Below are 15564 nucleotides of genomic sequence, written 5' to 3'. Positions count from 1 at the left end.
TGGGAAATTAGGACGCCTCGTGCTTCACGAAAACGAGGGGATGCAATCAAACTAAGGTGTTGTATTCTTACTCGTACACCGGATCTTTTTCGGTAACTAAACTGTTAGTTAGTTCTTACTCATACACTGGTCATGTTTATACTCTAAAAAAATCAACAACAAAGGGAAGTAACAATGATTCTATTCCTCTTCACATGCTTCCGCAGCAGCTATCTCTGAATCTAACTTGTTCATCAGCTGCTCACTTACATGTATACCTACAGATATCATGTCAAGTATAACACTTGGGTCCAGGCCTGCACTACCTCGTTTTGTCAGTCCGCAAATATTTCCTTTTCTATTAACAGACATTGAAATGGCCGAATTCATATGGGATTCCTCCTCCGGAGTTGCATCCACAATATAATGCCTCCCGACCTGCATGAGAATGGAAATTAAGTTTCATACTATGTAAAGTATAATGAAGTTCAAAGTAAATCGAAGAAACCTCTGTTAAAGTAATAATGACGGGGACAGCAGAGGTGTCGAATTGCAAAAATTCTTCATCGCTTATGTCAACTTCAGGCTGCTCATCAGAAGAGGCACCGGCAGCCACATTGACTTTCGGAATACCTGTATTGCTCAGTGCAGCCTAAAAAGAAGCAAATAAGTTTAGTGATGACATATATATAATAAACTCAATGCATTAAAATTTCAACCGTCAAGCATATCAAAAATCCTGTATCTCATTAAACAAAGACCACTGAAACCTAGGATTCTTGGTCTTTAAATTCCACTCCAATATAAAATAAATTATCTATAACTTGTGGAGGCATTTTTTGTGTTTTGATATTGTGTGATATTCCCACTTGTTATATTTTGATTGCCGTAAGTAGTTATGTCCTGAACTTTAAAATGATAAAATTTCAGCCTGACACTTTGAATAAATGTGGAACAAGTAAAAGGTTGCTGATATGTTTTTATACAAGTCTTAAGAATTGCCTCCTATGTCTTGAAATTAACTTTCATGGCAAAATATGTTTTGAGAGTACAAACAGCAAATCTGAATAAATCACCTTAATAGCAGCACCAAGCGCATCTAACAGGTTCCCATCTGCACTAACTACTAAACCATCGATATAAAGGTCCCAACAGATTTTTCCTCCCACAATTGACAGAGAGGAAAGGTCAATTGCAGCTCCTAAACATATTCAATAAGTGCAAGAACAAATACAAATAATTAATAAACCTTTAATTTACCTGAAAAATTAAAAAAAATAAAAAAATCAGTAGGATAATATGCACCTGCGCCACTTTTTCCACCAAGAAGACATATCTGAAGAGCACCTGAAAGTTCTGTAGATAATTCCTCACCGCCTCTGCCCTGCATGAATAAGACATTTTTAACATGTTTACTAGAATGTAGGGAAAACATTGAAACGAAAAAAATACCATGTTAGCTCTGTCCAAACAGATAACTATCTACCTTCGGCTTAGGCAGTTAGGCCAAGTTATTACTTATAACTCATCACCCTTGTGTAATTGAATCATTAAAAGTTCATGAATTTATATAGGAATATGTGTCTGTTAAATATTAATCACGAGGAATATTAATAGTAGTAGTTTCGAATTTAGGGATGATAAAGTAATCAATTTGGCATTTAAACAAATCTAAACAAAGATGTATTCATATATTTTGATTCAACAAGAAAGAATTACTGACTTTAAGAAATTAATCAACTAACATTAGTCTCTACCACGTTCCTAAACAACCCTCCCCCCTCCCCCCCAAAATCAAAATAATAATAGTAATAATAATTATAATTATATTAATAATAATAATATTATTATTATTATTATTAATCCACCCCCAACAGTCCAACACACACAAAGTGGACAGCACTTACGGTAAATTACTTAAAAATATAGATTAAAAGAATGTATCTTTGTTCAACTAGGTGGCTGGTTCACATAAAAATACAGCAAGAGCTTGCTAATGGATATACCACATAACAATATATAAAACTTAATAAATACCATGTTCAATCTATCAACTACAACTCAATATACAGAAAAATGTTACATAAATTTTACTAATCAATTTACATAAATATGCCCAATACGCCAAAAAACTAAAAGTCAAGGTAAATATAAACCTCAAATATTGGATCAGCTGTAGGGCTACAATCCACATTGATAAAAACTTTGCCTTTATCCGGCTGCAAAGAACTCGGCCTTCCCAGCTCCGCCTGCAAAATCAAACATAATAACATTTACACAAGATCCAACAGCCCCAAAGTCCAATTCTCATATACGTATAACTTTATACCTTCAAGCTATAACAACGATTACACCATAACCCAACAATTTAATAATCATAAACAGTACAAACTTTGAATTTTAGTACTAGCGTCTATCTATAACAACAATCACACCATAACGCAACAAACCCATGAATCCAAATATCATAAAGTTACAAACTTTATAATTTAACACTAGCTGTAAAACAACAATCACACAATAATAATTAATAACCCAACACAAAGATACAAGCTTTATACCTTATCACTAGCTATAACAGCAATTACACAACTACCTTGTGAATCAAAATATCATAAAGATACAAACTCAACAAAAACCCAAAAACCCCATGAATCAAATTATCAAAAAGTTACCAACTTTATATCTTAACATTAGCTATAACAACAATCACACCATAACTCAAGACCCCCAAAATCCAAATACCATAAAGATACAATCTTTACACATTAACACCAGCTATAACAACAATTACACAAGAACCCAACACCCCCAAAAATATAAATATCATACAGTTACAAACTTTATACCTTAACACTAGCTATAACTTCAGTGCCACCCATTCTAACTCTAGCTGAGCCATTAGCTTGAGGAATAACCCCAGTCTGAAGCTGAATTGGCCTGTAAACAAGTCTTCTCCGGCCATCAGTTCGAATATCTTGAGCTACTCCACCTTCTATGAAGTGCTTTTCTCCAATTGAAAGCCCTACCATTACACCCAATTTGTATGTATATGTGTATGTATACGTGTGTCTAGGGAGAGTGATTGGGTGGGTAAGAAAGTTATTAAATTGATGGTTTTTTGTTGATGCAAGTCTGACCTAGGTACTTGCATATGTTCGAGGATAAATATGGGCATAGCCCATAAAGTTTAGTTGGCCCAACTGAAATTTAATGATATGGCCCAGCCCAACTTAAAATACAATTTTAATATAAATTTTCCTTCTCACTCATTGTCATCGGTGATTTTATTACCAACTTTTTTGTTTTGAGAGAAGTTTTTATACTAACTTTTTTTTTTGAAACTAGTTTTTATACCAACTTAAAATACAATTTTAATATCATGATCAATTTTAATACCATGATAAAATTTCCTTCTTACTCGTTGCAAAAATTTAGAAAATTGTAATCGATGTTTTAAAAATCTTTGTTTATAAAAACGGAGATTAATTTTAAAAATATTTTATCAATTACACTGTTATTTGATTAAAAATTATATATTAGAAAAATCTACAAATACTAAATCAATAAATTAATAGATCCTGCTTACTGCTTAGTTCTGATTCTTGAATTTCAGAAAATAAAAGGTCGTTACACCACTGCGATTACTCCAAAGGTTTAAACAGTGCATTCTTTGAACAAGAAGCAAAAGGAAAACAAAAACAGCTGGGGTAACAAAAAATGCAGGACACCAATTGCATATATTGATAAAAGCGAACAAGATAGATGCGGACCACAGTTCAAGTACAATGATACAAAGGCCTTTCTTCTTCTACCTCACTTAACTAACAACAGTTTTAACATGAAAAGGCAACTACAGATGTCTTATGAGTAGTCATCAAAGTTAAGCTTTTGCCTTGGTCCCGGAACACAACTCCAATCAACCTTCCGAGGTCCCCTCACCCTATAATGTGTCTTATTTTCCGAGAACTAAGCAACATATGCAAATCTAAGATCAGCAACCTTACCCCCAAACCAATGTGCTTCCAGTTAAATTGTCAATCTACCTGTGAAAGTGAAAGTGTATCTGAGGCCACCGCTAGATAGTCTATGAATCCGGTCCTGTCAATTACTTACCCCCGCCAATGTTAAACCGATGAGCTTACTGCTTACAAGATACTAACTTGTACATGCATGCTACATACTAACCTATGGTTACTACCTATTGCACTCCAAAGTCCCACAAGTGAATTGTGTTATCAGACGAACAAGCTACCAGGTATCTTTCGTCTGCAACCAGAGCAGTCGCTTCTCCTATTCTCTCTACCAAACTATACAAATGCTCTCCATGCTCAATCTCCCATGCTCGAATAAGTCCTCCTACACACATTAATGCATATCCACCGTTTGTGCACCCCAAAACACCCCTTTGTGAAGCTCCACGTACATCAAATCTGCAGACCTCCTCCAAAGTACCCACCCGCCTCACGCTAGCTGATCCACGTCGGTCCACTATGACAAACTCTTCATGCCTGGCATCAAAAGCGCCCACCATCAGCCTTCTGGGAAATTCTTCTTCTCCCAATACGATAACTTGATCCCTTAAGTCGAACACAATAAATCTGAGGCTGGTACATGCCACGGCCAATTCACGACTTGTTAATCTTACTCGGCCTATGAGCTCAGTCAACTCTGTCAGTAGATGCCAACCCCTTACAGCTTCATGGTCTGTCAATGTCCCACCAATAAAAACTAGCTCTTCTGTCACTCCATTCCACACATGAAAAGCACGCCCAGGAACTCCTGAAAAACATCAGTATGCATTTGTCAATATTAATATTTAAGATCTAGAAATATAAAAGTTACGTATATATGTTCTCAATATGATAATGCACCATCATTACTTGGTGAACAATTCAATGATAGTAATTTAATGATATTAATCTAACTCGAAATCCAAATATGCAATTATCTTTACTGTGTTACAGCACCTGCGTAGAGACCAACCCACCACTGGCTACATCCATTAAAGTCGACTAAAGCTCCATCATTAACTACATCCCCCAAATGGGCTCTACGAGGTGGTATAGCATTGTCAGTCATTGCCACATGGATGTCACCATCGAGGGAAGCAAATACAAGTCGGGATTCAGATAGAATAATTCCAGACACGGCAGGTGAGAAGTGTCCTAGGCGATTACGGTTTTGGGGACGGAAAGTGGATAAATAGAGCATGTTGGGGAGGTGGAATAAGCGAACAGTGCCATCAGAAAAGCCAGCTGCAAGATAGTAATCAGATATGGTGAGGCGACGACAGACTAAGTTCTCATTGTTGTTATTTTCATCTGCTGGGCTCAAGTGTAGTGGGTTATATAAATATCTTCCAACACGGAAGTTACGGGCTAGGCGATGGTGGTGTACATATTCCTCATACCATGTATTATGGCGGAGATTGTTACAGTGCCAGATTCGGCGGGTGAGGTTCTGCCACAAGAGATCAGAGTTTGACACTGCTCGCCAAGTAGAACATACCTGCGTGCAAACAATATTATACTCGTTATTAAGTTTGCATAAGAATTAACGCGCTTGCAATCAACTATGGTCACGTAGAGCTGGTAATAAGCCAAAGCTGCAACTGACATTTCATCCGCAATCCAAAATTTAGTGAGTCTTGCTATAGCACAACTTTTCTTAATTCCATATATGCTTGAATTGTCACTGCTTGAGAGCATTTTTAACACTTAATCAAAGGTCAGTTAAAGGCCAGAACCAGAAAAAACATTCAAACAACTGTGCACGGTGCAATACAAACTAAAAATATTAAAAGAATAAAATTTATTATGCAGACACTTGAATATGCAAAGGAGAATCAATTCTACAAACCCTAATTCACAATTTCAAATAATTAAGAGAAATTAGTTTGTTAATGACAAAATGCAATTTAAAGATGATGTGGGACTATAAAATTTATTCTAATCAGGGTGGGGAGGTGGATACTAAAAAAACTGTCAAACCTCACCCATTGTTCATATTATATATTTACTTGCAATATTTTTACTGCAAATAAGGACATATGTTAAAGTTTAAACCATAAAAATAAAAAGGAGAGCACATAAGCTTAGATGGCAACTGAACTAACAATATCTATAGTCGAAACCCTAATCAACTCTCCAAGCTAGTTACAGGAAGAAAAAACGATTAATTTATTCTTAAGGGAATGTCAAACTTTTTAAGCTAATAAAGTTGTGCCGCTTTAGTGATTCAAATCCCAGATTACAGAGATGTTATAAACAAGATTAGTCTTCATTATCAAAACATTGATCCATAAAAAATATGCGGTTTCTTAATACCAAGAAACTTTATAGCAAAAAGGATGGCCAAGGCCAACTGAGTAGAACTTGGTGGGAATAAATTATTAGTATAAAAACTGTGTCTGGCATGCATCAGATTAGAGACAGTTAAGGAATAAGCATTGCACGCCATATTTACATAGCATATTTATATATGCAAGTAGGTTTAGGTGGTGGGTGGAGTGCTGGCTAGAAATGCTCAGAAAAGTGGGAGAGAGACAGAGAGAGAGAGAAAAGAGAGAGAGAGATGTGCAAGAATCAAGAAGTCAGAAGGTAGTCTGAGGTCTACTAGGCATATATAGGATGTGATAGGGTTGTAGGAGATAAGAAGTAAAGGCTGAGGATTAGACTTGTCTTGAGCAACTGTAGCATACACACATTTATCTATACACAGAGTATTAAAAAGAGACAGCTACTTTTTCCTTCTTTTTAAACTCTTTATTTTACTACATGAGAATGAGACAGGCCACAGTACCATTTCAAGTTGTACAATTTGTAACCACAAAAGAGACCAATGACTATATTATCATTGCATATAATAATACTATTCTCTGTACTGGGATATTCTGAGATCCATTTTTAGATTTCAACTGCATCAACTAACACCACTTTTCTTAATTAAGCTTAAACAAGTACAGATTCATTAAACACCTGCAATTCTCATCCACAGAGACACACTTAAGGAAATATACCCATATTTTATCAGCATTCAGCAGTATATCACTTTATAACATAGATATAAGTCATGCACTTTTAAAATGCGGGTCTTGTCCATCTATAGTCAGTTCATCGAGACTCCGGTGTGTGTCCCCAAGGAGTTAATACTTGGGAGTACCCAACATAGAAAAAGGGCTCTGCTGCAGGGAGACCACTTTGATGGGATAAAGAATTAAAAAACAGGAGGACAAGAGACCTAACAGTAACAGTGAATAATCTGCTGGAGACGGACCAAGTAGTTAGGCAGGAAATGTGTTTTTAACAAGGAGACCATACATAAAACAATTGCTCTATATATAACTGCTGAATGTGCAAGACATATATCCTCTACCTTAATCTAGTTGTGGTCCAGATCATATGCCTACTTCTATAGTTCTATTATACAGTATCATAGGAAAAGCTTATAAACATTAACATCTTTATAAAACCAAAACAAACACTCTCTTTCATTCCCAAGAAAGTATTTCCCCATTAAAAGGGGAGAGGAATCTTTGCCATCTCTTGGACAAAATTTATAATTAAACACACCCGACTTATTTTTGACACGGTTTGAACCCTCGATTATCCGTGAACAGTTGTTACTCCGGAAAGATACTTGTAAGTTGTAACAAGCAAAATTCTGGAGCAGAACAGTTGAGAAAACAAATCAAGAGGAACAAGTAGTGGATACAGTGGAATCTTCAACTAGATAACACTATTAAATTAGAAAGGCAGAAAGAATAGAAAGAAAGTAAAGAATCCTAAACTCTACTGGAAGAGATAGATGGAGGACCCTTATCTATTGAAATGACAAGAGAGGGAAAGGCATGGGGATTTTTAAAACATCAACCCAGGCATTGGGGAGGGGGGCTCCATGTGCTTTCTGGCCGGTGCTACACAACAAAATGTTGGACTTGACCACCCATGTTGCCCCTTTTCAATCATATTTTTAGAACTTCCAACAATGATCATGCTTCTACTAACACGCTTTTACTAAAATATTATTCTTCTAACATCTCGAGGCTTTGGAGGATTTGTTCATTGCAATGTTACTAATTCCGTTGAGTTGAGTTCCGCGAGCTCGAGAACTTTAGTAGCTAATTGTATGTACATATTTCTGAAAAATAAGATTAGTCAGGTATCCCGATTACTGATATCTGATTCGGATATATTGCTCTCGAAAGTGGTTAAAGTCTAATCTTTCGATGACAGCCTTCCTCGAGTAATTTAATCTATAATATTAAGGGAATTATGTTAGCATTATCTACTTGGGCTAAGTAGGCAGACAGTGGAACAGATACCAGTGTTCCACAAAGTTTGACTATTGACTGAGATGAACATAACTTTTCAGCTACTTTCAAAAGCCCTAATCAGAGAATCATAGAAATGTAAGAAGACTTGCTGTTTGACAGACTGAAGCACATATAACCATATGTATGTTATGCATCCTCCAGCTCTATGATACTTCTTTGATTAACAACTGCAGCACTGCCAACAACTAACCAGTTCTCAAATGTCCCTTTCAAACATTTATAAAACTTTCAAAATTTTCATTTAACATGGAAGTACATATTCCATCTTCATTTATCAATGCAGAGAGAGAGAGAGAGAGAGAGAGGGGGAAGGGAGAGAGAGAGAGTCAAAAAAGGGTAGTAATAAATGATTTGTAGTGAAGAAATACCAAAGGAACATGCAAAGAAAGGGAAAGGAGAAAGGAATTCAAAAAACCAAACAAGCCCTTTTTATACTAAGTGTTAAGATACATAGGAGGGGTATATTGGATCTAGTATCCATCCAAAAGCTGAAGAGGGTCCCATTGCAATGTAGCTATTGCTCAAGTGAGAAAAGAAGAGACCTACACTACATACTTGCCAAACAGAGTAACCAAAACATTACAAATGTGAATTGAATCAGACAAACATGCACACACTGTCCCTTCCATCTTTGCAAACAAAGGCAAGTCTCATGTTTTTTTACAAATACATACCTTCACAAGAATTCAAATAATCTCGATATTTCCGACAAAATTCGAACTCTCGACATCTCGTTACGAGGCTCTAAATCTTAATCTATGATGTCCTACAAGTCAAATGAAAAAGCATGGACACTTTCCTCTCTTTTATCCTTAGATTGCTCAAAGTACACATTCCACTTAACAATCAAACAGTACAGTTAAAACAACTTTAACCATAGTAGTATTTATTTATCTTTCCAAGGTTTAAGCATGGAAAGTATAGAAAAACAGTGATTTGGTCAAAGATTTTAAAGATCTCAAGTCATGATAGAGTGGGAGCCTCTAGCCAGCTACACACACAATATAGCTTAACATACAAACATATATAAACACAAAAATCTAAAGCTCATAACCTCAGTGTTTTTGTCTTACTATTCAATATTCATTTATATAATAAATTTTCATGATCACATTCATGGAGATATTGAAATGAACCTGGAAGAGATTGAAGAGAACTTGGGCCGCCACAAGGCGGCCTTCAGACTGAGAAGCCTCAATGGCGACATGAGTGGCGAGAGCCTCCACGAACGGCTCCGGCCAGACCCCGTTGCCGGAGCGACGCTGACGGGAGGAGGAGGGAGCGTCGTAGTCGCCGCCTCGAGCACCACCATCTCCGGGAGAGGAAGAGGGTGATGACATTTTTGCAACAGAGGGTGGTGAGTTGTGAATGTGTGTTATATAGGCGGGAGAGATTTAGAGGAGAGAGAGGGGGCCACCGAGAGAGAGAGAGAGAGAGAGAGTATAAGGTATTTTGAGGAGGAAATTAGTAGGAGTTGTAGCAGTATATAGTTGTTTGTGTACGGTAAGAGTGTGTATGCATTTGCAAAGCACCAAAGAATGAATATATTAATATAGTATTGCATGCGTAATATTATAATGTTTTATATAAGAGTATCAATGTTAAGTGAGGTTTCGCACTCTGCAACGACGGCGGGGAAGGCTGGCTGGCTGAGCTGTGTATTCAACGGTTACGCCCAACTTAGAGTGACTGAGCTCACTCGCGTTATTTCACTTGCCTCTCTGTCGTTCTTTTGAACAAGAGCGAAACCTCAGTATATAATAAACCGGTTTTTATGCTAAAACTATATATTTATTTATTTATTTATTTATATTTTTGTCAGGCTATTTTTATTATATTTTAACTCAGGGTACTACTTATTAATGATGGTGAATATATACAAAATCTCCACCAATCAAAATAAACTAAATGCCATCAAAAATAATTTTTAATCACGTGCGCACACCGCCTAAACCCATAATAAATATACTCCCTCTGTCCCAGTCAATCTTTTTCACTGCTCGACACGTTTTTTAAGACACTTATAAAACATAGTTCTACAACTTATTTTTAAGATTTTCTTTTTTTGTATAAAAGTATAAATGTTATACTTTTATACAGAAAAAGAAAATTTTAAAAATAATTTACAGAACTATACTATATTAAAGCATTAAAGTCCGTGCCGCGCCCCCGTCCCCCAATGTATACTATTGACTGGGACGGAGGGAGTAGCTCATATAGTCATGTTGATGTCAAGATTTTTTAGCTATATTATATTTTATGAACATATTATAGGCCGGAAAATAATAAAAATTAAAATAGAAACAAAAAATATTTCATCACCCCTTATAACAAGTTACCCATCATCACCCTCTTCTAATATTTTATTTCTTTTAATAATTCGTATGATATACATCTTAAAAAATATTTATATTAATATTTATGATTTAATATATAATTACTTGATTTATTTTATAAAATATTATTTTACTAATATTTTATATCCTCGTCCATGTATTATTAAAGTAAAAAATTTCATTTCGGTTGAAATGTCAAATTTTATGATGATTTGACATGTGAAGACCAATAAAAACCCTCAATAAGAGAAAAAAGATGAAATTCTTTTATGGGAGCTGAGACTGGTGTTTTAGATCAATTCCAATAGATTTACCGTCTCAATATCTATTTATAATATAAAATAATAAATTTTTGTAGGAAAGATAAAGAAAGAATGAGTGAGATAGATATTTATTCATAAATATTAAATTGTCTAAAAATAGATAATGATGGCAAGATTTGAAGATGTGCTAGATTAGTGGGATAGTGTTGAAGTGCTTCATTTATTTTCACACTTTTTAGGCGGCTAATATTTTGGAGAGGGTGTTAGAAATTTAATATTAAAAATTTTACTAAGACGAAGAATGTCAAAAATAAATTAACAAACAATATTTTAAATACGTTTAAAATACATGTCAAATAATTAAAAAAACGGTTAATAAATGAAACAAACATGATAATCGTGAGAGGGACATCAATTAATACTTCTTTCTTCGGTCTCGTGGGTTGTATGCATTGTAATACGGCGACGCAACACATTAATTTTAATGTTTTTGTAAAATATAATTTTATAATTTATTATAAAAAAGTTTCTTAAGTAGAATTTAATATTTAATTTGTTTGTATAAAAGGTTAAAAAAATTATAAAACTACATATTTTATAAAATATTGAAATAAATAAGACATGTCTGAATAGTAAAATATTTTATAAAATATTGAAATAAATAAGAATTTAATATATTGAAATCATATATTGAAATTAAAATACATGTCTGAATAGTAAAAAAATATAGAAATAAATAAGACGTACAAGTTCTTAATGTCTCATATCATATCAATTGTATGCTTTTGTATTTCCTATAATCAAATCATGTTTCATAACCAGTATTCTTATATTGCGTCGGTGTCGTGTCGTCATTCAGCGTATCCAAAGTTTAATTTCAAATCCCGACAAAAAAAAGTTTTATTTCAAAAGAAAATATTGCTCTAGAATCATGATAGCGTACCTTTCTTGTACCCCATTTTCCTAAATTTAGAAGTGCTCGGGTTTAAAGTGATGATTTATAATTTAATATGATTTAATTTTAAAATTAAAAATATTATTTAGATAATTTAATTTACCGGTGATTTATAAATAATTAAAAGTATAATCATAAAATATAAAGTGATTTATAAGTAATTTCTAACTTATGAATAAATTTTATTAAATCACTAAATAAAATATCTCAAATTAATTTTTCATCTTAAAGCCGAAATTGATCTTAATTTTAGGGGTCGTTTGGATTAAGGTTGGGAATAAAAATCTATAATGAGAATGGAGAGTATGGAAATGGGTTAATGAGAATAGTATGGTAATTGGTAACCCAGTGGATAGGGAGGGTATGATTTAACCACCAGGATTGGGGTTCCCATTTCATAGCACCAAATAATTTATCCAAACACTTGTCATGGGATTAAGGTTCCGATTCCCGTTAACCGGGCTCATTAACCATGAACCAAACACCCCTTTAGTTTCACGAGACAACTGAATGTTATAATTCCATTCATCTTTTAATTATTCTTAATAATCAAATATGTGTCAAAAAAATTATTATGAAAAATAATACTCCCTCCGTCCCTTTTTACATGTCCACTTTGAAAAAAAAAATTGTCCCAAATTACTTGTCCACTTCTCTTTTCAAAGCAACTTTTTGTATGTTTTTCCAAAAGGTAACAACTTCCTATGTTTGACTAGCATATATATATACACAACTCTATCTAATTCATTACATTTATCAGGGATATGTATAAAAACAAGATATTCAACCAACATTTTCTTAAGATGCGTTATTTTTTTAAAAGGGACAAGTAAAAAAGGACGGAGGGAGTAGAATACTGTATATTTTAACATGACATGTCGCAAACACGTTAAAAAGGCTTAAAAAGGAGTGGTTAAAACTTAAAACAATTCGTCAGTACAGTACTAGAATTACCGTCCACATTTTTCGGCAATTCCAAAAAAATAGGAAATTTAAGGGGTGTTTGTTTCTGGCTTTAAACCTAGCTGCACTTATTTTTACCGTTTGCGTAGAAAGTGAAAAAGCACTTATAAAAAATTAGGAATGCTAACTTTTGTTTCATGGTTTTCATTTCAGGTATCTATTTTTTTTCAAAATACTTTAATCACTTATAAGTATTAACTTGTTTCTAACTTCTACTCCATTTTTTATTTTAAGAAAAAAGCAATTATTATAAGCTTACCCAAACGACCCCTTAATCTATTTATCACAATTTTAAGAATTAACGCTTATATTAACCAAATTTCTACTGTGTCATAATCATAAACAACAAATTCTTGGTTCACACCTAACAAAACGGCACAATTTTTACCCCCAGGAAATGAAAAAATTTACTAAACAAATTGAAGTTCAACGTGACAGCACGGAAATTCTATCAGAGAACCTTTGAATATTACACAGATTCCCTGCGGTATGAAGATTATAGACAGTTGCATGCAACTATGCAAGTCTAATCCACTAAATTTCCAAATCTAGCTCAACATTGTGAAATCATCATCATTTTACAGAACCGGCCCGGCGAATTATACTGCCTTTCTCCTACCCTGACAGGCACAGAGGACTCGAAATTTCAATTGCTTGTTTCGTGCAAATCATTTTTATCCTTTGTCTTATACTTCACAAGATTCAACAAGTTTTCTCTATTATTCTTGTTCCAATTAGTTGGCCACTTCGTTCTATGTGATTCTATCCGCTAACCAGACAGGGGTCGCGGATATTTCTGTATTCGGAGAACGCTCAAGAACATTGTCCGATTACTTCCTATGTCCCGCTAATTGTTTATATTGAGGACTGGACTTGACGCGCATTCTAATATATTCATAAAATATAATTTAATAAATTAATTTTAATATTTTTCTCGTGAATAAATATTAGTATTAAATTTTTATAAAAATAAATTATGAAACTATGTTTTATATATCTTTTAAAATGCGTAAAAAAATTTGAAAGATAGATAAAGTATTTATCTGTTCATCATCGTAACTGAGTCGAGTTTGTTAGAGATTGAGTTTAATTTTATTTCGATTATAAAAGAGTAAAAATATTTATTCTAATCGTGATTAGATAGCTCAAATCACGGATTTATGTGTCAGAACATCCGGGTCCGACAATACTCATTTGTAAGATGTAAAATATTTATTTTTAAATTTGAAAGAAACTTGACTCAAACATGACTTGTTTAGCTAATTTCAATTGACTGGAACTTTATGATATATTATAGCGTCATATATAGTTTAAAAATAAAATTCGTAGTCTTCATAAGTAATAGTTTAAAATATTGGATGTATTTTTTTATCTCGAGCCTTTCTTGTAATTTCAATAATTTATGTTAGGTCCAAGTATGCTTTTTAACGCTTCAAATACGTTCTAAAAAGGTTGGTTCCTGTCGATTTACTCGTAGAATGAATATCTCATTCATTGTTGTTTAGATCTACCAGACCTAAAGAAATCATTACTTGAATCACAAATTATTTCATTCTTTACGGTTAAAATATTATTTCAATTCGATATTGAAATTCATCTTAACTTGAAACTCGTCAACAAACCCGAACTTGACACTTTCAACATCGATTAATACCAAATTCGATCACGATACGTGCCCGAAGTGTTCACATATGACAAAAATGAAATAATAATTTTCGGAATTTTAAGAAAAGAAGAAGTGGGTGTTTGGCGCGGGCTCATAAGTCCGGCTTCTGAATTATAAGTTATAAGCACTTATTTTTATCGTTTGGGTAAGAAATCAATAAGTACTTAAAAAAAGCTACGAATACTGGTTTTTGTCTCACGGCTTCTACTTATTTCCCAAACATTTTTATCACTTATAAGTCTTAACTTGCTTCTAACTTCTACTTCATTTTTTTACTATTAAGTAATAAGCACTTATTTTAAACTCACTCAAATGGCCCCGAAAACAGGTTAATTATCAAACTCATCACTGAAGTGGACAAATGGTATCAACTTCATCACTGATCTCCACGGGGTCTCAAGTTGCTCACTAAACTCGCTTAATGGTATCAAACTCATCACTGCCGTTAAAAAAAAATAACGGAGGTTAGACAGAGTGACAGACTGGCGGTTGATGTGGCACATTATAAAAAAGACTGAAGAAAAACAAATGAAAAAAAATAAAAAAAAGTTGAAAATAGAAATGCCACATAATTGAAGTTTATATGTAAATAAAATATGCAAACTTTTTATTAAATTGATTTTAGGATATAATTATCTAAATAAATGTATCGAACTAAATTTTAATATATAATTAACTAAACAATTAAGATTAACTTTTATGTTTTTTATTAGATTATAATTATTTTTGAATAATATTGAAATGTTTTCTCTTTTAATAAATTTTATTTATGCGAATATCATTGTTGGCAAAAAAATATTTTCAATTTTTTTTATATCACCAACTTTTTAAAAATTTTAGAAAAATTTAGAGATAAAACATAAAGAAATTCATTTCGATTTTTAACACTTCTAATTATTTTTGGAGTTTCTTGTACCAAACAAAAACATGAAAATACATATATGTAAATTTAACATATGAAGCAACACACATTGTCCAAATCTTCAAAAATAACACATAATGTTTAAAAATATTTTTTTGCCAACAATAATATTCACATAAATAAAATTCATTAAAAGAGAAAA

At 33.4% G+C, this 15564-nt stretch overlaps 2 protein-coding genes across 2 annotated transcripts; both read right to left on the bottom strand.

Annotated features, from left to right (window-relative positions):
* Positions 1-41: 41 nt before the first annotated feature.
* LOC108220464 (uncharacterized) lies at positions 42-3112 on the bottom strand. The gene is made up of 6 exons (XM_017394242.2): positions 2829-3112; positions 2136-2228; positions 1285-1363; positions 1056-1180; positions 488-631; positions 42-417 (listed from the first exon to the last, which is right to left on the bottom strand). The coding sequence occupies exons 1-6, from the start codon at positions 3009-3011 to the stop codon at positions 181-183; spliced, it is 861 nt and encodes a 286-aa protein (XP_017249731.1). The 5' UTR covers positions 3012-3112; the 3' UTR covers positions 42-180.
* Positions 3113-3690: 578 nt separating this feature from the next.
* On the bottom strand, positions 3691-9788 carry LOC108222096 (transcriptional regulator STERILE APETALA). The gene is made up of 3 exons (XM_017395990.2): positions 9454-9788; positions 4950-5490; positions 3691-4761 (listed from the first exon to the last, which is right to left on the bottom strand). Exons 1-3 carry the CDS (start codon positions 9655-9657, stop codon positions 4181-4183), a joined length of 1326 nt encoding a protein of 441 aa, XP_017251479.1. The 5' UTR covers positions 9658-9788; the 3' UTR covers positions 3691-4180.
* Between the last annotated feature and the right edge of the window lie 5776 nt (positions 9789-15564).

This window comes from Daucus carota, chromosome 5 (assembly GCF_001625215.2).
Source record: "Daucus carota subsp. sativus chromosome 5, DH1 v3.0, whole genome shotgun sequence".
NCBI lineage: Eukaryota > Viridiplantae > Streptophyta > Magnoliopsida > Apiales > Apiaceae > Daucus > Daucus carota.
This window is presented reverse-complemented; position numbering and strand designations above follow the sequence as displayed.